General features: G+C 36.9%; 1 protein-coding gene across 15 annotated transcripts in view; it reads right to left on the minus strand.

Moving 5' to 3' along the window:
- RBM26 (RNA binding motif protein 26) overlaps positions 1-23,830 on the minus strand; it is a 75,820-nt gene extending 51,990 nt beyond the window's left edge. For 6 of the 15 annotated variants that reach the window (XM_033104158.1, XM_033104162.1, XM_033104154.1 and 3 more), the window contains exon 1: positions 22,605-23,829. In XM_033104158.1, the coding sequence (XP_032960049.1) occupies positions 22,605-22,675 (71 nt within the window). In that variant the 5' untranslated portion in view covers positions 22,676-23,829. Of the gene's footprint in view, positions 1-22,604 lie in introns of all 15 variants that reach the window. The other 9 variants (XM_033104155.1, XM_033104161.1, XM_033104160.1 and 6 more) reach the window with 4 other exon arrangements.
- Between the last annotated feature and the right edge of the window lie 574 nt (positions 23,831-24,404).

A 24,404-nucleotide genomic window follows, 5' to 3' on the forward strand; every position in this document is an offset into this window, starting at 1 on the left:
TAACTTATGCGAAATTAATATTTTCATGTTATAAAGAGCACAGAAATACTTAGACGTGTTGTGAAATAAGCATGAAGAAGAAATGGGACAATAACCTCCTGATGTATTTGTTTATAGATATAATTGGCAATCTAGTAAAACTCCATGAGAGACCATGAAATAATATTCATGTTAGATAACTTAAATAAGCACAATTAACTAAACAATAACCTAAGTAGACATCAAGCTAAACATATATCAGTTTACTGGAAATCACTGTGATACATAACATTATCACTGTGTTATATACTGCTTTATTGAAATTGCTATTAATAAACAAATTCAGAGACTCTACATTGAGTCATCCAATATTATAATTTGATTCAATATTGGTTTGATTGTTGTGGTTAATTTCCAATTTAATAATGGCCTAACGATGTTACTGTTACTTTATTTACATTTCTAAACATCAAATCTGTTCTATTCCCACTCCATTATTTTTTAAACAGGGCACTTTAAAAGTGGATTAAAATGTTAGCAGCTAAAAATCTGGAGAAAGACCTTTGTGATTTTTATAATTAACATGGTCTAAGGACTACAGTTTTATAAAACAAAAAGATTTCCTGAATAATCTTTGCTCAAACAACTTCTATAGGAAGCAATTTGAATCAAATCAAGAACCAATAAAGTCAAATCAACTAACATACGCAAAAATTTTAAATGCATCGGACAGTCTGAAAGGCAGATAGATTACTTTCCAAAATTTGCTAGAATGCAAATTATATACTATAAGGTTTATAATTTCACCTTTAAAAGCAAAACAGGTAAATTTGTATTCAAGAGGCAATATTTTTTAAGTCCTATAAGAAGTCATTTCATTTTTTTATTTCAATATTTTTGAAAACAAAAAAAGGTATGTAACTTGCAAATTATAGCCTACTAAAAAATAATCTGCACCATTAAAGTTTAACAATATACCCAAATGTTATGGATCAGGGAAAAGCAAAATATGTGCTCTTTTTTCTACTTGTCTAAAGTGCCAATGCTACGTAACTCTGAACACCTAGCAATGATAATCTGCCATGTAAAATTAATGACGTAAAATGTCTAAATTACCTAAAAGAAAGTTACATTCTCATAGTAAGACGTTACTTTTTAAAAAACAGTATCCATCGCAAACCAAGATTGTTCATTAGGTACTTTACTACCCACTGCTGAAAAATAGATTTGTGATTTGAATGATATATTATCTTGTCAGAGCTAGACTTTATTCTCCTTCTGCTATACTGCTAGCATTCTGAAAATGTGTGAAAGAAAAGTGGGGCTGAAATCTTTCAGATCAGAGAGACCAAAAAGAAAAACAAACATTTTGAAAATGTTTAAGGACAAAGAAATACTACTAAAAATGACAGACATCATTCCCACCTTAGGAAAAAGGCCAAATTCCCACTGCTGCTTTATTTCATAAGCACTTAACCCAGCAAAAATACAATCTGCCAACAAAGCATGATTCTAACCAGAGTACTTAGAAGAACGTCTCCCAAAAGAACTGAATTTTCTTAAGTAATACTTAAAATAACATGAATCAAATCTGCCTTAATATAAAGGCTCTAATTACTACTCCTAACACACTCATGCTATTAGTTTTTATTTTTTAATTTAGAACTTTCAAAAAAGTATGAGACATTAAAGTGAAAACAATATTTCAAAAAGAATATTACAATATTTCAAAAAGAAATTTTAATTACAGAAGGCATATGTTTCCAACCCCCAATTTTTATTTTTTATTTTTAGTATTTTTGGCTAATCTTGTTTCTCCTTTCAAATTAACTTTCTATTCAACTTGTCTAATGGCAAAATAAAAAAAAGAGATTAATGGTTAAAAAAAAACAAAACCAGAAATTAGTTTTGTTTTACTCAAGTTTCTTAGAGGCTTAAAATTCAGTGGAAGATAACTGATGAAATTTAACCCAAGCTTCCATTTTCAGCAATCTTAAGGAGGAGCTGGAGGTGGCAGTGGGAATTTAAAATTAAATTTAAATATGTTAACTCAGTAACTTTAGAACACGCATATACACCCACATCTGTTCCTACCAAATTTTCACTTTATAGTCAAGAAAAATATCTAATTTGCATCAGCCATGGCTCTATTATTCTGTACTTAGAATTATTCTTTTAAAAATCCAAGCTGCATTGCAACAAATATGTACATTGAAAAATTCAGTTGCTGTAGTTTATTATATAACTTCATTCAATTCAAATAAGGAGGTAAAAATAGATTACAGCAATAGAGCTTCATTCAATTTAAATAAGGAGGTAAAAATAGATGGTATGTAGCAGTTACAGCAAAGGTCACTCACTGAGAATTATCACACCCACTTCATTCTACAAAAATCACCACCACAAAATAAGCATATCTAAACATGATCCATCCATGAGCATCATGCAAACCACTTATCACTACGAAAACCCACAATACACGTAACTACAACACTGAAAACTATTCAGTCAGTTCCTTCATTTCCCTGTATCATTACCGCAGGAAATACTAGCAGTGATTCTTTCTTACCTGGAGAACAGTGGTTCTCTAACTTTTTGTTCTCAGTATCTCTTTACACTTTAAAAATTATGAAGAACTCCGAAGAACTTTTATTTAAAAGGGTTATATCTGTCAATATTTATCATGTTAAGAAATAAAATTGGGAAATTTTAAAATAGTTAAAAATAATAAACTCATTCCAACTTAACACATAGTTAAAAATAATAAATTCATTACAACTTTGATTGGGGGGGTAATCAAAAGGAGGAAATTATTGCTACAAATAAATGGGAAGTCGAATGGTGGGGCTAACTTTAGGCACAGCTGGATCCAGGAGTTTACATGATGACATGAGGATGCCCCGCTTTTCCATTCTGCTTTCCCTGGAATTGCAGGCCCTCTCCATGTGGCAATAAAGATGGCCCACAGTAGTTCCAGCCTTACAAGTACACTATTCTGGCAGCTAGAGAAGTCAGAGAATGGGGCCTGCCCTTCTGTCCCCCTGCATGATACTAGTCCTTGAAAATGATCCATGTTCCCCAGAGTGGGCCACATCCCACTGCAAGGCAAGGATGGACAGAGCTCCATGACCAACAACCTCATTGGAAACGAAATACTCCATTTTTTAATGAAAAAAATAATTGTATTTCCACAAGAAAATAAATTTTAGTGAGAAGATTGACGTTTCACGTTTTTTGCAAATACCATGTCTGGCTTAGAAGACAGATGATTCTGATATGCTGACAGACAGATGATTCAGTTGTGATATGCTGTTTTGGTTGAAATATATGAAGAAATCTGGTCTCGCACAGATATACAGTTGGAAAAGTAGGGACTTCATAGGCCCAGTGAAATATGAAACAGTCTCAAGAAAGTCTAGGAATCCTTACACTACACTTGAGAACCACTGTTTTAAAAACTCTGAAGATTTTAATTAAACGTCTAATTCAAAGACAAAGTCAATTTTCATCTTCTTAAAGGTGAAACCCAATAATCAGATTGTAAACTCTACGCTCTTCCGAGTAAAGAGCAAAGCCCAAATGGCAAACAGCACCGATAGGTATGGTCGTGCCACAGAACTCTCTCTTAAAAGAAAAGTGGAATTGCAAATGAAATGCTGACATGGCAGCCCATAGCACAACTCCACAATCAGCATGTTTTAAATTCCCAATCATAGCTGAGTTCTCTGGGACAGAGTCCTGCCTTCCGAAGGTCACCCCCTTCAGTTACATGTGGATTCACATTCTACTTAGTTACAGATTACTGAAAAATGAAATACAGTAAAATTTGAAAGTTGTAAGATGTCTTACCTCCTCCCCACCCTTCAGAACAGACATTAAAATCTGGTTACTATCTTTTAAGTACTATTCCCTTTCAAATCTAGTTGTCCTCTAAAGCCAAACTGTCAGCCTTTCCTTGAAGCAGTCTACTATTGTTTTTTTGTATTTTTTTTTTAAAAAATACTGGACTTAACTCCAAAAACCCATGGTTTTCAGATTTCTAGTCTGGTGTTATCTTACTCTATTCATTAGTTGGTAATCCTAGGTTAGTATTTTATTTCCCTAGGCTTCAGTTTTCTCATTTTTTAAAACAAAGTCACTGAACCATATGATCTGAAAAAAAAAAAAGTGTCATTTTTTAGGTATAAAGGCTAACTTTTCACCATCATTGTACTCCCTCCCCTCCTCTTATTCCCAGGAACTTTTAGTTAACTGAACTTAAAAATAATTAAATATGTAATAATTTTGTTTTTCCTCTAGGTCTTTCTCAAAAGCTATAGAATCCCCCTTTCTGACATTCATGAGCAAATTTTGAACCTTTGGGAGGGATAAATAATAACTAATTCTACTAAGTAGAAACATTTAATCTATTTCTCCTACACTGGCAGACAAATCTGTACATATTTCTACCACTGTTAAATTTGTTACGGTTGGTATGCTTGTCTGTTTCCCCCATAGGGATTCTAGGTAACCATGCCTACCTTTTCCCCAGATCCAATCACAAGGTGCTAAGAAGAGTGTACTCATTATCCCATTATATAAGAGCATACTAGATCACAGGGCATATCCACTAAAAGTCACAAAAAAAACAACACTCAAGTTAGGTCTAACCCAATTACGACAAATATAAAAGTTCAAGTTCAAAATTCGGTCACAGATATAAAAAAGTCAATAAATATGTCTCCAGTATTTTAACAAGTCCTTCCTAGTTGCCTTTTCCTCCCACAGCCTGACTGCTGAGATGGCCCTCATATATACAAGGTCTGGCAAATAAGTTCACATACTTGTTGCAATGATGTTGCTAAACTTTTTTGATATCAGAGAGATTATTCATTATGAATTTGTACCAACTGGACAGTTAACCAAGTTTACTATTTGGAAGTGCTGAAAAGGCTGCATGAAAAAGTTAGACGACCTGAACTTTTTGCCAACAATTCATGGCTCTTGCATCACGACAACGCACCAGCTCACAGGGCACTGTCTGTGAGGGAGTTTTTAGCCAGTAAACAAATAACTGTATTGGAACACCCTCCCTACTCACCTGATCTGGCCCCCAATGACTTCTTTCTTTACCCAAAGATAAAGGAAATATTGAAAGGAAGACATTTTGATGACATTCAGGACATCAAGGGTAATCCGATGACAGCTCTGATGGCCATTCTAGAAAAAGAGTTCCCAAACTGCTTTGAAGGGTGGACTAGGCACTGGTGTCAGTGCATAGCTTCCCAAGGAGAGTACTTCGAAGGTGACTGTAGTGATATTCAGCAATGAGGTACGTAGCACTTTTTCTAGGATGAGTTTGCAAACTTAATTGTCAGATGTATGCAATTTACTTTGAAACACATCAAAGGAGGAAAGTGGTAAGTACACGAAAATGTTAATGGCAGAATCTAAGTGATATGGGTGTGTCACTATAAAATTCCTTCAACTTTCCTGTGTATTTGAAATTTTTCATTATAAAATGTTGTAAGGGGAGGAGAATCAAGCAAAATCAACTAGGAAAATGCTGAAAACAAATATTAGTGACTGGGGACTAACCTTACTAGGAATTATAAATCACCAAAAATTGAGTGTAGTTTAATAGACATAGATCAAACTAATGTATAAAAATTGTAGAATAAACCCAAATGTTTAATAATTTAGTATGTAATTAAGGTGACATCTCAAATGATCAGGAGAATATGGGTTATGTAGCAATGGTGTAGGGATAACTGTGTACGCCTGAACAAAAAGAAACTGATAAAGCTAGATCCATACTTCATGCCTGACACTCAAACGTTATCCATTTCAGGTAGATAAAAGTTTTAAGCGTTAAAAATAAGATCATAAAGGGCATGGATGATACCACTAGACAACTCTGAAGACAGAGAGTGACTTGGTTCAATTTCTGGCTCGTTGACTTACTGCGTTAAGTCTATTATTACTACATGGTCACATAAGAAGCTCTATGTGATAGTTACTGCTGTATTGTCATTATTATCAGTATCTTCATCTCAGAATGGGGAAGGTTTTTCTTCCATGACTATGATACAAAACCCGCAGACCGTGAAAGAAAGGATAAATCTAACTACATAAAATATTTCTATATTTAAAAAATTACCCTAAGCAGAATCAAAACATAAATGTCATATGGGGAAAGAGCTGCTGCTCACATCAGTTTTCTTAAAATATGAAAAGTACCTACAAATCAATCAACCTTTTTCAGTATAGGTGCTGCCGAAGCGCGCACCAACCTTTTAAGAAACCAATAATGCAACAGAAAAACTAAACAGGGTACGAACAATTAACAGAAAAAAAAAAAACCCACAAAAACTATATACCTGTACGTTCTGTTACACATAATAAAAATTGCCAAATCTAACTATAAGACAAATGCATGTTAAAACTACATTGGAATGGGCCGTGGGCCAACCCAGTGGCTCAGGTGGTTGGAGCGCCATACTCCTAACACCAAGGTCGCCGGTTCAATTCCCACAAGGGCCAGCAAACTGCACCCTCCACAGCTAAGAATGTGAACAACAGCTCTCCCTGGAGCTGGGCTGCCGTGAGCAGCCAGAGGTGGTCGGCGAGTGCTGCCGTGGGCTGCCGTGGGCTACCGTGTGCCACCATGAGCAGCCGACAGCGTGCGTGACCATAGCGGCTGGCAGCCAGCAAGAGCAGCCGTGAGATGATCAAGTGCCTCAGCTGCGGGGAGTGCAAGGCTCACAATACCAGCATGTGCCAGGGAGCTGCACCCTACACAACTAGACTGACAAACAACAGTTTGAACCAGAGTTGGGGGGGAGGCAGATGAAAGGGAGGGGACTACATTTGGAGTTCCACTTCTGGTTGAATGTGGGAAATCACAAGAGACCAATGCTCTCATCCTAACAAGAAAAAACAAACCAGTTAAGCTGCAAAATTATGGTATTTTTAAAGCCCAACGAGATGAGGACACAAGAAAACAAAAGAACTACTGTTTCCCCGAAAATAAGACCTAGCCAGACCATCAGCTCTAACGCGTCTTTTGTAGCAGAAACAGGGTAACTAAACACCAGAGGTGACAAGCCCTTTGTAAGAGAAAAGAAACCATGATTACTCTTATCTCTGGTGGAAAGACAAGAAGAAGAGAAATCTGCCACCGATGGAGGGAAAAAGAAAACAATTTTTTCATCATCTTTTAACAGTCATATATGGATTACCACGACAGATTAGAATCCCAACGCCTTTCAGCTACATAGTGTGTCTACAACCACTCATCAACCCTCACCAAAAAGTCAGGCGTAGTTCTGGAGGCAGAGAAGGAAAACTAGAAGAGATGTGCCAAAGCACCCCCAACTTTCAATCAGCAAAGTCTGGGAATGGAGTAGGAGGGCTGAGCAAAACTCTTCCAGGCATTCCAAGCCTTCACAGAGAATTGGGTGTTTACCCTACAAAAGACAAGAGGAGCAACAAAGCAACAATGCTGAAAAATAGCTACAAATGTAATGTAATGGGGAGGTGGGACTAAAGAGATCTCCTCAGAATACAAAGAGATCTCAGCAACTCAAAAAACCAGGGCTGTAAAGCAGAAAATGATCATTCACCAAGTTCCAAAAGCTGGAGGTAAAGTGCAGGCAGGTACCCAGAATCTTCTTATTGCTCAGATTCCAGGACCCATGAAAGCAAAATCCTGGTCCTGCCCTCAAAACTTTAGAAGCCAATGGTGAACTGAATCAAAGTAAAGTTTTTACAAAGCCTAGAACCAGGTCAACTACAGAGCAATTGACTCAGCTTCCATTGTAGTGGCCTAACAAAAGAAAGGGCATGCCCCTTAATGAAGATAAATTTACTTACTTTGGTCTCCACCTCAGTATTCTTTTACAAAACGTTCAGCATAAGATCAAATAACAAGGAACACAAAATAGTAAGAAAATGTGATCCATATGAGAAGAAACAGTCAATGGAAGCCTACCCAAAGATGGCCCAGATTATAGAATTATTTGACAAGGACTTTTAAAAACTATGATAATAATGCTAAATAATTTATTAAAACATATGGACAACATGCATAAGGAAATAGGGAATTTCAGCTAATACACACAAACTATTACAAAGAGCCAGATGGAAAAACCTAGAAATGAAAAATACGGTATCAGAAATAAAGAATTCTACTTCAGCAAATGGGACTCCTTAGAGGGGAAAAAAAAACCAGTAAACTTGAAGACAGGAAAACAGAAAATATCCAAACCAAAAGCAAATGGACAGAAGTAACTTTTAAAAACATATCTAAGATGTGTGGGACAAATCACACAATCTAACATACAAGTAGCTAAAGTCTCAGAAAAAGAAGAAAAATGAGGTAGGAAAAAAATGTTTGAAGACATAATGACGAAGGACTTCTGAAAACTGATGAGACATCAAAACAAAGATCTAAACTGGAAAAACCAAGCAGGATAAAGCACACACAAAGCACATACCTGTGTACACCCGCCCTACATACAAACAACCCTAAGCATATCATAGTCAAACTGCTGATCAAATAAAACGAATCAAATCTTAAAAGTAGTTAGTGAGACAAAAAGACATACATACAGGAAAACAGAGGCTCAAATAACAGCTGATTTCTCACCAGAATCAAAAGAGGACAGCAGGAATAAAACATCATAAAACAGCTAAAAGAAAGGTATAAAACCAATGACCTAGACTCCACCTTAACAAAGAGGAGATAAGCAACTGAATTAAATTCCAAGTAGGTAGGAAAAAAGGAAGTAATAAAAGTATTGAAATAGAAAACAACGAACATTGTTCTTGGAAAAGATAAACAAAGTCACACTACTAGCAAAATTGGTCAAAATAATAAAAGAGTAAAATTACCAACATCAGGTATAATTTTTAAAAGAGGAGGGGGAGCACAATAGAGCCTATAAGCATTACATAATAAGGCAACAATGCAAATTTTATATCAATAAATTTGGTAATTTAAATGTAAGAAAAATCCTTGAAAAACATAAACTGTCAAAAGTGACAAAGGAAATAGACTATCTAGTAGCCCTATACCTATTAAAGAAACTGATTTTGTAATTAAAAAATCAATTCCACAATGAAACCTTCAGTCTCAGATGGTTTCATCAGTGAAGTTTTTCAAACATTTTAAGAGAAAAGTAATACTAATCCTAAATCAAGTTTCAGAAAAATGAACAGAGTATTTCCCCACTTCCTTTAATAAGGCCAGCATAACTTGAATTCCAAAACTAGACAAAGGCAATACAAGAAAAATATAGATAATCCTCATAAACAGAAGCAAAAATTCCTACCAAATATTAGCAAACCAACTCCAGCAATACTTATACAAAGGACAAAATGTCATGATCAAGCAGGATTAATCTCAGGAATGCAAGGCTGGTTTAACACCTGAAAACCAATCCATATAATATACAATATTAACAGAAAAAGAGAAAACCCCTATGATGATTTCAATAAATATAGAAAAATAATTTGACAAATTCAACACCTTTTCATGATGAAAACAATCAGCAAATTAAGAATACAAGGGAATTTTCTCAACCTGGTAAAAGGCAGTTATAAAAAATCATTTAATACTGAGACATTTAATTTTTCTCATAAGACTAGGAACAAAACAAGGATTTCCACTCTTCTCACTTCAATTTAACTTGTACTGTAGTTCCCAGCCAGTGTAATAAGAAATGAAGGCATTAAAAAAAAAAAAAAAAACAAAAGCAAAACTATCATTATTCATAAATGACATGACTGGTATAAGAAAACATCAAAGAATCTGTAAGTACTAGAAGTAATAAGTGTACTTAGTAAAGTTGCAGAATATAAGGTCAATACATAATTATCAATTATATTTCTATATGCTAAACAACAAAAATTGGAAAATTAAATTTTAAAAGTCTTATAAAACATAACATATCCAAGGGAAAAAAACAAAAGATTTAGGCCCTCACACAGAAAACTACAAACATTGCTACCAGAAATTAAAGAAGACTTAAATAACTGGAGAGATATACCACATTCATGAACTGAAAAACTAAATATAAAGATATTCTTCTTTCTAAAATTTTGTTGAATGATTTCTACAGTCAACAAAACCCGTCAACAATCACACAGGCTTTAGTGTGTGAAATTGACAGGGTGATCCTCACCTTTATAGAGAAATGCAAGAATTCTGCCTAACCAAGACAATCTTTTAAAAACGACAAACTTGGAGAACTTACATAAACCGATTTCAAAACTTAGTATAAAGTTAGTTAGCTTTAGACAATGTAGTATAACCAACAGAATGTACCAACACACAGTCCAGAAACAGACTCACATACATACAGTTAACTGACTTTAAACCAAGATGCAAAGTGATCCGATGGGGAAAAGAAAGTATTTTTAATAAATATTTCTGGATACATTGGTGATAGCCATATTAAAGAAAAAAAAGAAGCATTAGCCCTATGTCATTTCATATACATTTTTAAAAACTTCATCAGAGATGACAAATACACCTAAACATAAAACCCAGAGCCAGAACATTTCTAGAACACAGAGTACCTTCATGATCTTGGAGGAGACAAGTTTCTTGGACATGAAAGCACTACTCATAAAAGAAAAATAAATTGGACTTAAAAAAATTAAAAATTTCTGCTCACAAAAAGACAATATTATATAAAAGCCACACAGTGGGGAAAAAAATATTTATAGCACATATATTGCTTATGAATACATAAAGAACTACAAATCATCATTAAAAGACAGCCCAATTTTGAAAATAAGATTAAACACTTCACGAAAGACACGATAAGCAATAAGCACACAAACAGGTCCTCAATAGCATTAGTCATCAAGAAAATGCCAAATTAAAACCATAGAGAGAATTAAACTGTCAGGTCAAAAAAATAAACCCTATGACCTAGCAATTACTCTCTTAGGTGTTTACCTACAAGAAAGAAAATATTTCCACAAAGACTAAATAAGAATATTTATAGCAGCCATATGCAAAAATGCCAAAATTAGAATGTGGTTGCCTTTGTTGGGGAGGGAAAGTAAAACCTAGAAAGGGGCACAAGAGAACATTCCAGAGAATGTTCGATTTTGTTTTACGTGGTGATTATACAGGTGTATATAACATATGTCAATACATACCCAACTAATCTGTTTATGTTAATTATATGTGGTAAAGATATACACCATACTATTTGTCCAATTTATCAATAAAGAACGATTAAATAATTATGCTATATCCTTTACACTAAAATACTATGTAGCCTTAAAAAAAAAAAAAAAGAAGGACAAGCCTAATACCAATTAAGTAAAAAAGGAGAAAGAAGAATACATAAACATATTTGGTTGTATGTTGGTAAAATATCTCAGGAAGAATCACTAACAGATCTCAAATGTATTCCTTTATTTCATACACCCAGAAAATAGTAAATATGACCTCAAGCTAAAAATAAGTAACTTTTACCTGTTCCAGAAATTGACTGAAAAGAATTTTTTCCACAGAAATAAGGGTGGGGGGGAAGTAAGCATGGTAGAAAGGGTTTACCAACCCACTCATTTCTCTTTTCCTTTATTCTCTGGGACTAAGGAAGTAGGAGGAAGGCAAAAAAAAACCTCCTAAAAGCCATTTAGCTCAAGTTTGACTTAGTCATTCTCAATGTGTACACAACAAACACTGGAATATCTTATTTTTCTTTTTTCTCATAATACTACCCCTTTCTATTGATTTATACATATAAAATAATTTTATTTGAGAAGTACTGTAAGGCAAAGATAAGGTAGTGCTAAAACACAGAAAATGCTAAATTCATTTTAACTACTCAGCATTCAGAAGGAAAAGCCAAGGAAGGCTGCAGCAGTGAAATGCGGCAATGAACATCAACTTGACAAACATTAAGGAGGTAAAGAGAATAATGAAAAATAATTTAGCCAATAATTAATTACAGGAAAACTCTTCTACCAGCTGTAAAATTCATCAGATTAGGACTGCCATAAATTTGTTTTCTGTGTAACGCCATGGAGGTCAGCAATCTTCAACATAGCAGCAGCCAACAATACTTGAATGAGTAAATGTTAATACTTTTCAGTGTTCTTTCCCCCTAGAAAGAAAACACTAAATAGACCTAGATATTAGAAAATCTTCCATTCGCTCACATATTTGCTTCTCTGAAATAAAATTCCAGGTAAAATATGGTGTATGTCATATGCCTCTTCCCTTTACTTAGATCATGGGTACACAAATGAAAAATTTCAACTAATGCATATTTATACTCGGGTGTATACCACACACAAGGTATTGTGCTAGGTGCTGTACAGAACACGAAAACAGTTAAGTCTTAAATTTTGGAGTCTATTTTCAAGGAAGGACCTTAGAGTCTAATGATAAAGCTAAAACAAGTAAGAATTAACTACTAAATAAGTGTGCAAGTGATGCGTGTCATGGATGATGCAAACTAGTGCCAGCAGAGAATGATGCCACTGCTTTCAGCTGGATGGATCATAAACAGCTTTCTGGAAGAACTGGAATCAAACCTGACCTTTGAGTTCAACCTATATAAAGGAAATGGAGAAAAACAAGACATCATAATGCACAAGGCGGCTCTGGGATAGCAGTGTCTTGTTTTGAATCCTGTCTCCATCATTTATTAGCTATGAATGAAGTGTATTACTTAATCTTCCTAAGACTCAATTTCCTCATCTTTAAAACTGGGATAACAGAACCTAGCTCACACACGATGAATGCACAATGTTGGCATATAATAGGCTCTCAATGAATGCTATCTACTACTTACAAATTGAAAGAAAAGAGACAGTAGAAGCAACATGATGCAGAATCACAATAAAAAATTGGCTTTGTTGAAATTAACTCATGTAAAAAATAGGAAGATATAAGATGGAAAGATAATTTAAAGCAGTTAGAGTTCCAAAAGCCAAGTTAAAAATATGCAATTTATTTAAGAGTGCTAAAGGTTTTGATCAAACAATAGGATATAAGCAAGGTTGGGCATTCATGATCAAACTGGGACAAAGGACTAGATATAGAAAGTTTGTTAGGAAACAAACTGCAATGGTTTAGATAAAGCGTATGGGGACCCCTACTGAGCAATGTCCTTACTAAGAATTATTAAGTGAGACAAAATCAAATGATTAACTACATGGGGGGAAGAAATGAAGGGTGAAGTCAAAAAATAAAATATCAAGCATTATGTGGACAAAAGACAGGGTTATGTAATAAATCTGGTAAGTCCAGTGACAAACAGGAACCTCACAGGATGATTTGGTCATAAATTCCTAACTGGGCAGGTGAGGATGGGGAGTCACGTGCCAGACATATATATTCTTTAGTACAAGGTTTTTAAGTGTGCCCTGTCCATTGCTCTTGTGCATATAGGTTAATACACCCCTAAAATGCCAGCAGTAATCCTCTTTTCCAGACCCTTGGAAAGTATAACCACCCTCAAGGGAGCACATAATCCTATTAACCATCCTATACCTTGTTTTTGCCTACCTTTATGTAACCTTCCTTATGTTCCCTCCCCTAATTCCAAATTAAGAAAAGAAACTGAAAAACTGTTATTCTCAGGAGCATTTGAGATCTTGCTCTGCAGTGTTTATGTCATCAGTTTGGGCTCAAATAAACACATAAAAATTGGAAGTTTCTTACATCAACATTCACTTGGCATAGTTGGCAAGATTCCAAAGAAGCCCACCAAGAACCACCTCGCGGACACAGACCTGGGCCTGGTGCCAGGTACCAGCAAGGGCCTACTGTGCCCCACTAGCTCCCCACTTGAACTTGGGTTAGTTTTCCCTTTGAATCCCTGACTTCCTTGCTTTAAATAGCGAGTCCTGACTTTGAGTTGTCCTTAGAAAATACTCGCGGTGGATAGATAAGGGTTGCGATAACCCAGGGAAAGGAGAGGAAAAGTAAGTGGTTGCTTTTAATTTCGTTTTAATTGGACTGCTTACTGTGAGTCTAAACAAAATCTTTGCTGGTTAAATGAGAGACTGAACTCTGTTTAGGTCCAGAAGAGAAAGGACACTTGCTTCCCCAAACCGACCAGGCAACCCCGCGGGACGAGAGTTGTTGCGGGTCTCTGAATACGCAGTGGCGGGGACACTGCGAGGTGTCTGCACAGGAACTCAACCAAACCTGGAGAAGCCAGCAGGAGCCCGGAGAGTTCCTTCCTTCATGGAGAGCAGGGCACCCTGGAATGGGTTCACTCTAAGAGAGGCGTCTGTGCATTGGAAAGCTCTGGCAGTCTGATAAGCTCTTGCTGGCCCTTGCTTGGATATTCTACTGTGACTAAGAATCTTTGAGGGGTAGCCTGAGGAAAATTTTTTCTAGGGCATGAATCGGTCCTATAGGGATATCCACTACATTCTGCTTGTCTGGAGACGTGCACGGAAAAGCTCGTTTTCCCTAGAAGTTTGTTCAGACTCTACAGATCTTAAAATTAAGATTGTGCCTCCGAGGTCAACAAGTCCCTCAACAGCCAGCCTCCCTATACTACGATGGCTGAGATGAGCATCCTTTGATACTTCCAAATTAATCTTTTCCACACACAATTAGAAAAAAGCCAGCTATAAAATTAGACAGAATGAATGGAAAGCATACTTAATTGGTCTCTAAAGCTTAAAAAACAAGATTTAGATAAATGGATCAACCTATGATGTTGTTTAGGGGCAACCCAATTCTTTGCGGTAGTAAAAACAGCTGTCCTTATTTTAAAAGGGAGGTCATTTGGAACTGAACTTGTCAAGGACAGATAGAAATTGTAAATGCCTCCAAAATAAAATTTGGGTCCAACTGTTCTTTTACAAACTAGTCAGTTTTTCTCATGCTGAAAGATCTGTTTGCTACTGTTTGTATGTGTGTCTACATATGTATGTGGTAAATGTGAGATAATTTTCTACCTCTGGATGGCATTGTGAAAATTAATTTAAAGGCATCTACTCATAAGGACTGGGTATTCTAAAATTCTCAGAAATACAGAAACTAAATCAAATACTTTTCAAGTTCACAGGATAAAAAGTTAATCTTTAGTAAATAAAAGTTAGTAAATTTGTTGGCTTAAGTAGAACAGACATGTCTTTTGAGTTATTGATATTAAATATTTTACCAGGGTTTTACAAAAATAAGTCTATGTTAATAACTTACTTTAATGTCACTGAAATATGATTCTAGAGGTTACAAAACGTCTTCATAAATTTGACTTCTTAGTTTTTTATTAGAAATTGAGGTTTCACGGGTTAAAATCTCAGTATATGTAGGAATAACTGCTGTGGTCCTCAAAACACAAAAAGATTTGTGTTCTCTCCTTATGAAAGAAATTTTAAACTAATCAGACTTGTTTTTTTTATGCTGAATTGCATGGGAAGCTTTATAAAATAAGTGATGAAAAAAATTGGGGGAGAGGGGATAATACTGTATGGGTAAACAGTGGTTATAAATTAAATGATTAGTTAGGACTATGGAAAACCCAAGACAGCCGCTTGGCTGTCTTGGGTTTCCAGGCTCCCTGGCAAATCCCCGTTTTCGGTTTTTGCATTCCTTCATGCACTAAGCATTAAAGCTGGACTTAAATTAAATGAAGTTCTGAGCTGACATTATTGAAAGGAGACATCTTACACAATCGCCAAGGTTTGATAAAGTCACTTGAAGAAAATGCCAAATTGGTAACCACTTCCTTCACAGTGAGCTCCCAGGAGAAAACCACTTTAAAGATCACTGACTGCCACCTGGAAGTTTTGTTTATGGGAAAAGACATCAAATAAGACTCTCTCCAATCTCACTGGAAGGGACCTTATCAGGTGCCTGTGAAGGGACATCTACCCTTGTCTCTGACACTCACCTCCTGCCATAACATCAAAAACTCCGCCAGGATGAGACGTTACTGCTAACAGAGGCAGACGGCTATTCCAAGACACTGACAAGGTATGTAATACCTACAGACTGATGTTGAACTCAGAAACCATTTTGTTTGTCTTTACCTACCTGCCTACTGTAAGTCAGAAGTTACGTTTGTTCTTTAAGTTTCTCTATACAGTCCAACCATTTATGATTACTAAAGATGTACGCTCGTAAGATAACTTTTAATACTCTTTCTATGGTTTATGTAAATGTTATACTAGATGCAAATTACAGAAAAATGAGACAGATGGAAAAAACTCAGATCATGATAGTTCAAAAGATGTAAGTGATCCAGTGTGTTTTTCACAATGAAGGCTGCAAGACTGACTGCCTTCCATTTATCTGCCCTCCCCTTTTGGGAAAATTTGGCCTCATCGCACATCCCATGGTTCTGGAATCGCCCCCTTGCCAATAATCCACTGATTCAACAAGGCAACGTCGATACTGAGACTTCTAGTGCTGTGAGACCACCATCTGACCAAAAGGTTGGTCATCAATGCATTCTTAAGATTGATTTATGACCAAATGGGGTAATTGTGGATGAAAAGGGAGTTCTGAAATAAAACTGACAAGCCCAGTGATGGAAAGTAACCTTACAAGATGATCTGATCATAAATTCCTAACTGGGCAGGTCACAGTGGGTAGTCATAGCCCAGGCTTATAACTTCTTTAGTATAAGGTTTTTAAGCAAGTCCTATTCGGTGTTCTTGTGCATCTAGGTTAATACACCTTTGAAATACCAGAAATAATCCTTTCTTCCAGACTCTTGGAAAACCACCCTCAAGGGAGCACATTATCTTAATTATCCTGTACCTTGCTTTCTCCTACCTTCATTAATCTTCCTTGTGTTCCCTCCCTAATTCCAAATGTATAAAAGAAACTACAAAACTGTCATTCTCAGGAGCATTTGAGGTCTTGCTTCCTGGCAATGCCATCAGGCTGGATCAAATAAACTCTCTTAAAAATAAAAATTCTCTACAGATTTGGATGCTTCTTATGTCAACACCTGAATAATTAAGAGAAATGAAACAGAAATAAGTGAATTCAGAGAGCATTTATTTTCAGAAACAGTTTAAAGTTCAGATAAGAGAACCAGGTGTATATAGAACTAGCAATTAGAGGTAAGAGCTTAAGGCTTTGAAAAGCAGTCAAGTCGAACACACATACATGAAAAATAAATGCATACAGTTTCTCTTAGAAAAGGTCTGAAATTCAATGCAAATGTATATGTAGTATATACAACATCCTAAGGAAGGAAGACTTTCATGAAACTTTCAAAGAACCTACAATACACACACACACACACACACACACACACACACACAGTTTTTATGAACCACTGGTGTGGATTATAAAAGAAACCATCCATGGGAATGAAGGTAAGTATCAGGAGTGGAAATGGCTGAGAAAAAGTCATGGGAACAGAACTTGCAAAATACAATTAAAAGGCAAGAAAAAGAACTAACGGAAATAGGACTGATTTGAGAAGAACCAAAGAATTAGGGAATCAAGACCTCAAAAGTTTAAATAAACAAAAAAGAAGGCAGCATTAACATTATCCAATATTATACACATAGATCAAAGAATAAAACATCTATATAAATTCTTTACATTTCGTAAACATAAATCATTGGTAATACTGAGGTAAGCAATTTTGGTTGAATATAAGAAGAAACTATTTTGTAAAGCATTAAAAAGTAAATGGTTGGGGCCAAATGAGTGAAAAATTAAAGACTGACAATTATTTTAAGACCAGTGAAAGGAAAAGAAAGCTAGCATGAAAGTGACTAGGAGAAAACTATGATTTATTTTTTGCTTTGTTTTTGCTACTATTGTTGCTGAGTTTTTCTACCTTAAGAAATGGGAAACTGACATTCTATGTATGCCCAACGGAGTCTGTAGAAAGGGAAAGATCAAAGGAGGGAAACAGGAGTAAAGTTCAGGAATAACACGATCACCTTTCAGTTCTTCCTGTAAAACAGGAACAAAAATAAATTTTAATGTGGTGAGAAAGGTGGGGGTGAACAGGGAAAAACTACAAAAACCCAAAGGGGTCTCTTTCTTAAACTCTAAAGCAATGACAATCATGATGCTTTAGAATTTTGCTCCTTTACAATAATAACAGCTACTGCTATGAAAATGTAATAGTAAAAAAGTGTATATAATAATGGGAAAGAATACACTGTATTGTGCAGTAGTAAATTAAAAACATGACCCACAGTCAAAAAGCTTGAGTTTAAATCACTGTTCAGTCACATGCTACATAGCTAATTGTGTAACTCTGGGCAAGTATCTTAACTTTGTGCTTCAGTGCCTCAGCATCACCACTTGCAAAATAGAGGTAATAGTACTTACCTCATAGCACTTGGAAGTAATCCAAAGCTTTTAAGAATGCATACAAATGTTAGGTGGTAGTGGCAGCAGCAATGGTAGTGATAATAACAGTAGCAGTAGTAGTAATGTAACCTATCTGTGTTTAATCAACCAGTTATTTAAGGAAGGAGAGAAGGGCTAGGCTCTAAAAAATATGCCTCATTCAATCCTTTCAACTACAGAAGGAAACAATCAACTACAGAAAGACACAAGTATAATTCTCCCTATAATATCAATAAGGAAAGGGGAGGTGCATCGGCCTAGATTACTCAGTTAATAAATGGCAGAACTAAGATTTGAACACTGGTCTGTATGGACACAAAACTTATTTTCCTTCCATTATACAACACTACCTTCACAGCACTACATAGCATCAGGAGCACAAAATTAGGCGTTCTGTTCTTCAATACTGAACTCACAAAATCTGAGCACATCAAGTCTATCTGCCTTTCAATTTTATTTTCTGAAAAATGAAGGGGTTTGATTAGATCTTGTAGTTTTTTTTCCTTCAGCTAAAAAAGTTCATGATTTCATTCAATTACCACCGTTAGAGGCATGCAAACTCATAAAAAGTTTTAAAATATAACAGAAAACCTTTTCTGTTTAAAAAACAGAAAAACTGAATATCAAAAAACAAAAAAAACTGACACTTTTATCCAGGACTTCACTTCAAAAAAACTGAATGTTAGAGAAAAGAGCAATATCAAATTTTACTTTATTGTTACCAATTATGACTAAGCAAATGTTTGAGAGAACAAAACATCAATCGTAAGTATTTCAAGATGACAATTAACACCTAAATTTTCAATAATTTCTGAAAAACAAAACACAGAAAGAAAAAACCCTGCTATACCCACAGACCTTATTATCAAATAAAACACAGATTTACTAGCTTTTATTTCATGCTGAAACTGCAATCATGCTAAATTTTTTTTTAATGTCAACCTGAAAATTCCCCTGCCCTGTAACCCTTCACTAGCTTCCTACTACCCTTCAAAGACATTCAAAGTCCTTAACATGACTCAACACAGTTATTTGACCTGGCTCCTCTCTTTGCAGCTATCCAATGCTATTCTTCCCCTTGCTCTTTTTTTCAATTTCCTTCAGTTCCTCCAAGACAACTTTTTTCTTTCATTTTTAGGGCCTTCATCCAATCTGTTCTTCAGAACCTACCGCTCTCCGTTCCCATCCTTCTTCCCTAGCAAAAGGCTGAGATCAAATATAATCACGCCAGAAAAAGCTTTCCTGACCTCCCAGACATATATTTTGACAACATTCTTGACTTCTTAACACTCACTAGTCTTGTAATTATTTGTTCAACATTTGTATTCCCTGCTAAATGGTAAACAACATGAAGAGGCTCATTTCATGTCGTTTCCTACCATTTCCGAAGAGCTAACACATTGATTAGCAGAGTACATTAAGTGCTCAATAAATGTTTCTGAATACATTCAAAATGTGGGGCAAGTCCAAAACCACTTTTTAAGTAAGCCCTATATGAGTTACATCTCACCCTTGGTCTTTAAAATGTTCCTCCCTCCGATAGGTGCTATTTGGCAATTATATAGCTTTAAAGCAAAGCAAAAAAAAAAAAAAAAAAAATCCTTTAAAATAATCAACACATTTCAAAGTTTCACAAAACCAAGGTTAGAAACCACAGGTCTTAATTGGAAACAGCTTTAAAAGTCATTATTTAAAAGAATTCACCTGAAATGCAATTAAAAGACAGGAACTTGGATACAAGGGCTCAATTTTACCACAACGAAGTATGTCATAAAAGGACCAATCCCAATGTCTACCACTGTCTAGGCTCTACTAGTAGGCCTTATTTATTCCAACATTAATGACTGCAGTGCTACAGTCATATGAGTAGGCTATGATACCTGGAATATACTTTATTAAAACTAAAGAAAACTAAGCATACACACTTAAGTAGCTATAAACAATCTTTTAGGTTAGTGGAAAAAAAGGAAATGGTAGCAAAACGATAAGTAATTTAAAAACTGAAGGCTTTTCATAATTTTTTTTTAAGTTTTCTGTTCACCTAATACTTACTGAGTGCTAATCACAAACCAGTGTTCAAGATTTTCTTAATACATATTCATTATTTTCTCCATTTTAGAGATGAGGAAACAGAGGCACTGAATTAAGTAACTTACCCAATATTATACAGCTGGTAAGTGGCAGAAAAAGAATTCAAAGCCAGCCATTCTGGCTCTAGAGTTCTCTCTCTCAATCACTACACTACACTGCTGCCCACTCTCTTTCCAATCTACTGAAATAGGGTTTTTATCTATACCATCCCACTCCAGTGAAATTATCTTGTTATGGTCACCATTGACTTCTACTTTGCCAAATCTAAAGACAACTTATGTGCCTCCATCTTTTTCATCCATTCTGCAGCATCCCATCAAGTTGACAACTTGCCTCTTTTGTCATACATTTCTTTAGTGACATACATCCCAATTTTCTTTCTACCTCAGACCGAGGCTCTTTTCTCTTTCCTATCAACACATTCTTCCTAGGAAATCTCCCACAATCCCATGGATTTAAATACCATCTGCATGATTCCAAATTTCTCTAGTCCTGGCCTGAGTTCCAGACTCATATACCCAAACACCTATTTGACATCTCACTTAGATATATAACACCTTATACTTAATGATCCAACCAGGCTTCCCCCTCTCCTCAATCTGTTCTCTCCCTGCCTTCTTTACCATCATCTACCCAGTTGCTTAGGCTAACTTTGTAGTCATCATCCTTGATTTCCCTTTCCCTCATCTCCCACATGCAATATATCAGCTAGTTCGACCAAATCTACTTATAAAATATATTTAGTTCTGTCTCCACTATCACTTTAATGCAAACAATCTACCTCTCTGCTTACAATACCCTTCAGAATAGTCTCCTTGCTTCCTCCATTCTTGCCCCCTTAATCTCCATAAAGCAGGCAGAGTAAAAACAAAATCAAATCAGTCCTTGCCTGCTCTAAATCATCTAATGTCTTCCGATTATAATTTAAATAAAATCCTAGCTCTGGACCATGGCCTGTAAGCTCTTATATGATTTGGCCCCTGCCTACTGCTCCAACTTCAAGTCCTTCCATTCTCTCCCCTACCACGAATTTCCTTGCAGCCACAATTGCCTTCTTTTTCTTGGAACACACCCTGATTATTTCTGCTACAGGGCCTTTGCACTTGCTGTTCCTTCTGCAAACATTCTTTTTCCAGACTTTCATGCAGATGGTTCCTTCTTCCCCCAATGTGTTGCTCAAATGTCACTTCCTCTGAGGCCTTCTAATCACTCTTTCACAGAATCCTGTATTATTACAATTGTCATTGCTCTTAATTATTACCTGAAGTTATCTCATTTGCATGTTTATTTGGTCTTGTCCACTTTGGAATTTGAAAGCTCTATCCCCAAAGCCTCCCACAGTAACTAGCAGGTGCTTAATAAATGTATTAAATGAGTGGATTTTCCCCACTGCATTTTAAGTTGTTTATTGTAAATCAACCAAATCTGAGAAAGCAGTTTGCCCATAATATTTTCTTACCACGTCGTCAAAGATAAATCCTTAAAATACTTTTTTAATCCAATCTAAAACATTCCAGAACTCTGAACACCACCCCCCCAACACACACACACACACTCTCTCTCTATCTATAGCATCCCACTTAAAACTGCTAAATATTCCATATGGATAAACCACATTTTCTTTCTCCTCTACAAGAGGACTAACGTGTAAGTGTGAAAAGAGAATTTTACTGAGTACCTCAGCACCTGTTACATCTTTAATCAGTTAAGAGAGGTGCCCGATATGCCAGATAGCACATGGGAGACGTGGCCTTTCTTTCAGGGATAGTATTTAGGTGAAACGTTTAAGTGACTTAAGACTATCCAAATCCCTAATAAGGGCTATTTACTTTGTTTAAATAAACAAAATAAAATAGTCTGTGGGCGGGGAATTATGCTCGGATTTACTAAAGAAACCGATAGGACCCTCGGCAAACGTGTGTGTGTGTGTGTGTGTGTGTGTGTGTGTGTGTAGGTGTGTAGGTTGGGGTCGGTGTACATATAACGGGAAAAAAAAAAAGCAGGGCACAGTAGGTTCAACGACCAACTCGGCGATAAGATAAAGGTCAGCTCGGGCTCTCAGGGGTACCCAGACCAGGGAGCGAGGGTGGAAGAGGAGAAGAAAACACAGAGCCCTGGGACCTCCGTTTACCGCTTCGGCCTCCACCGCAGGCACTTAAGGAAACTGCACATATCGGTGCGTCCGCCTGTTTCCCACTTCTATCCCTGCAAGGAGATAGCCCCGGATACTCACATGGGCTCGAGAGTCTTGCTGAGCCAGGACTTCAGTGCCTCGAAGTTTTCAATGATCATTTTAGAAACCATCCACAACGGCCCCGAGGCCCGTCAGACTCGTCAGCCAGCCCAGGTCGCGGCCGCTACAGCCGCCGCTGCCCCCGCCCCCTCCTCCGCGCACCGCCCGCGTGGGCCGCCGTGGGAGGCGCCGGTGGCAGGTTCCCGCGAGCCGGGATAGGTGAACAGCTCCGCGGGGACGGCCGCAGTCTGCAAGTCCAAGGGGTACCAGGAGCTCCCCCTCCCCGGACCCCGGCCCGGTATGAAGCAGCAACGGTTTGCCCGGGCCCTCCCCCTGCCCTCCACCCCACCGAATCTTTCTGGACCGGGAGCGCGGCACGCGCCTAGACCCGGACTTTATCTCAGCCTCAGGACCAGGTGCTTGTTGGCAACGCAGAAGAGGCAAAAGTGAAGAAAGCGAAGACGAAGGGCAGCTAAATGGGAATGATTCGGGGGGTCTTCCCGGCTCCCAGCACCCCCAAGAAGATGGCTGCCGATAAATCTCGCGAGAATTGATGAAGTCTCGCGATGATTCCTGGAGCCTGCTGGGAAGAGACGTAAGATCGGCGGAGAGCACGCTAGAATAGTACAGTAATTTGAGGTTTGCGTAGCTACGTGGCCTGCAGTTTTTGTGCCTTTTTTGGCTTTAATTCTCTTTAGGAATAAAGGTTTTGTTTTACAATGAGGGAAAGACCACTGATTTCAGAAACAGCGGGAGCCCCAGCTCATCCTCTGTAACAGATGGCCGTGGCGCGTCAGCTGGAACGAACCTGCGGACTGGAGCGCTCTTTAAGGGCTTCCACACCGGTGGGTGCGGGGACGCAGGGCAGGGCCTCCGGTTGGTTGCAGGTTTGCTGCGCTGCGCCCTCCGTTTACCTGTGTCCTGCAGTACCACGTTCTGTGTGTGCTGTGATGTGAACAAATTTGGGAAGCACAGGCTGGTATAATCTAACCTATGAGACCTCCAGAGGATTAGTGTCTTGTCCAAAATTAGTCGGTTTGTTGGCAGAGCAGTAATGCCCCAAATGAAAGGTGCGATAACCTTGACAGTTCTCAGATAGTTTCTAACTATCTGAACCTCTCGGACTTTTTCCCAGCGAAGATAAGAAAGAGTTTGTGTTTTTAATTCTCTTCATTTAGAGCCGAACCAGCCCAGGTGGGGAAATGACGTACAATGAAAAGAGAGACCCTTCATACCATCATCCCAAATAAATTAACTTCCCTTCTCCTGTGTGGTCAATTAAGTTTGCTTCCTGCCCGAGTTGTTCTATTTGCTATTGTTAACTACCATTAAGGTGCTGGGTGGAATTTTTCAAAAAGTCTAGTGCCTGTAAACTATAATCAATGAAAACAATTCAAAATATAAAGACACTTAGAATAAGTAGACCAATAAAAATTTCTTTATGGCAGACACTAAATTGTTAAGAACTCAAAAGTTTATAATTTGCTGTAGTGAAGTGTCCTTAAGCAATAAGTGGAAAAGATTATCAAGTACGAAGAGCTAGACATTTGTTTTAAAATATAGCATATAGAATAAGATGCAAATAAAATCTAGCTATTGAATAACCAGGGTGTTGATTAAAGCAATTTAGCTAAGTGAAATAAGCCAAACACAGAAGAACAAATATGTGATTACACTTATCTGAGGTACCTAGGGTAGCCAAACTCCTAGAGACAAAAAGTAGAATAGTACTTGCCAGGGGTGGAAGAGGTAGGGAAGAATGGGGAGTTATTTTTTAATGACTAAAGAGTTTCAGTTTGG

This window comes from Rhinolophus ferrumequinum, chromosome 4 (genome assembly GCF_004115265.2).
Source record: "Rhinolophus ferrumequinum isolate MPI-CBG mRhiFer1 chromosome 4, mRhiFer1_v1.p, whole genome shotgun sequence".
Taxonomy (NCBI): Eukaryota; Metazoa; Chordata; class Mammalia; order Chiroptera; family Rhinolophidae; genus Rhinolophus; species Rhinolophus ferrumequinum.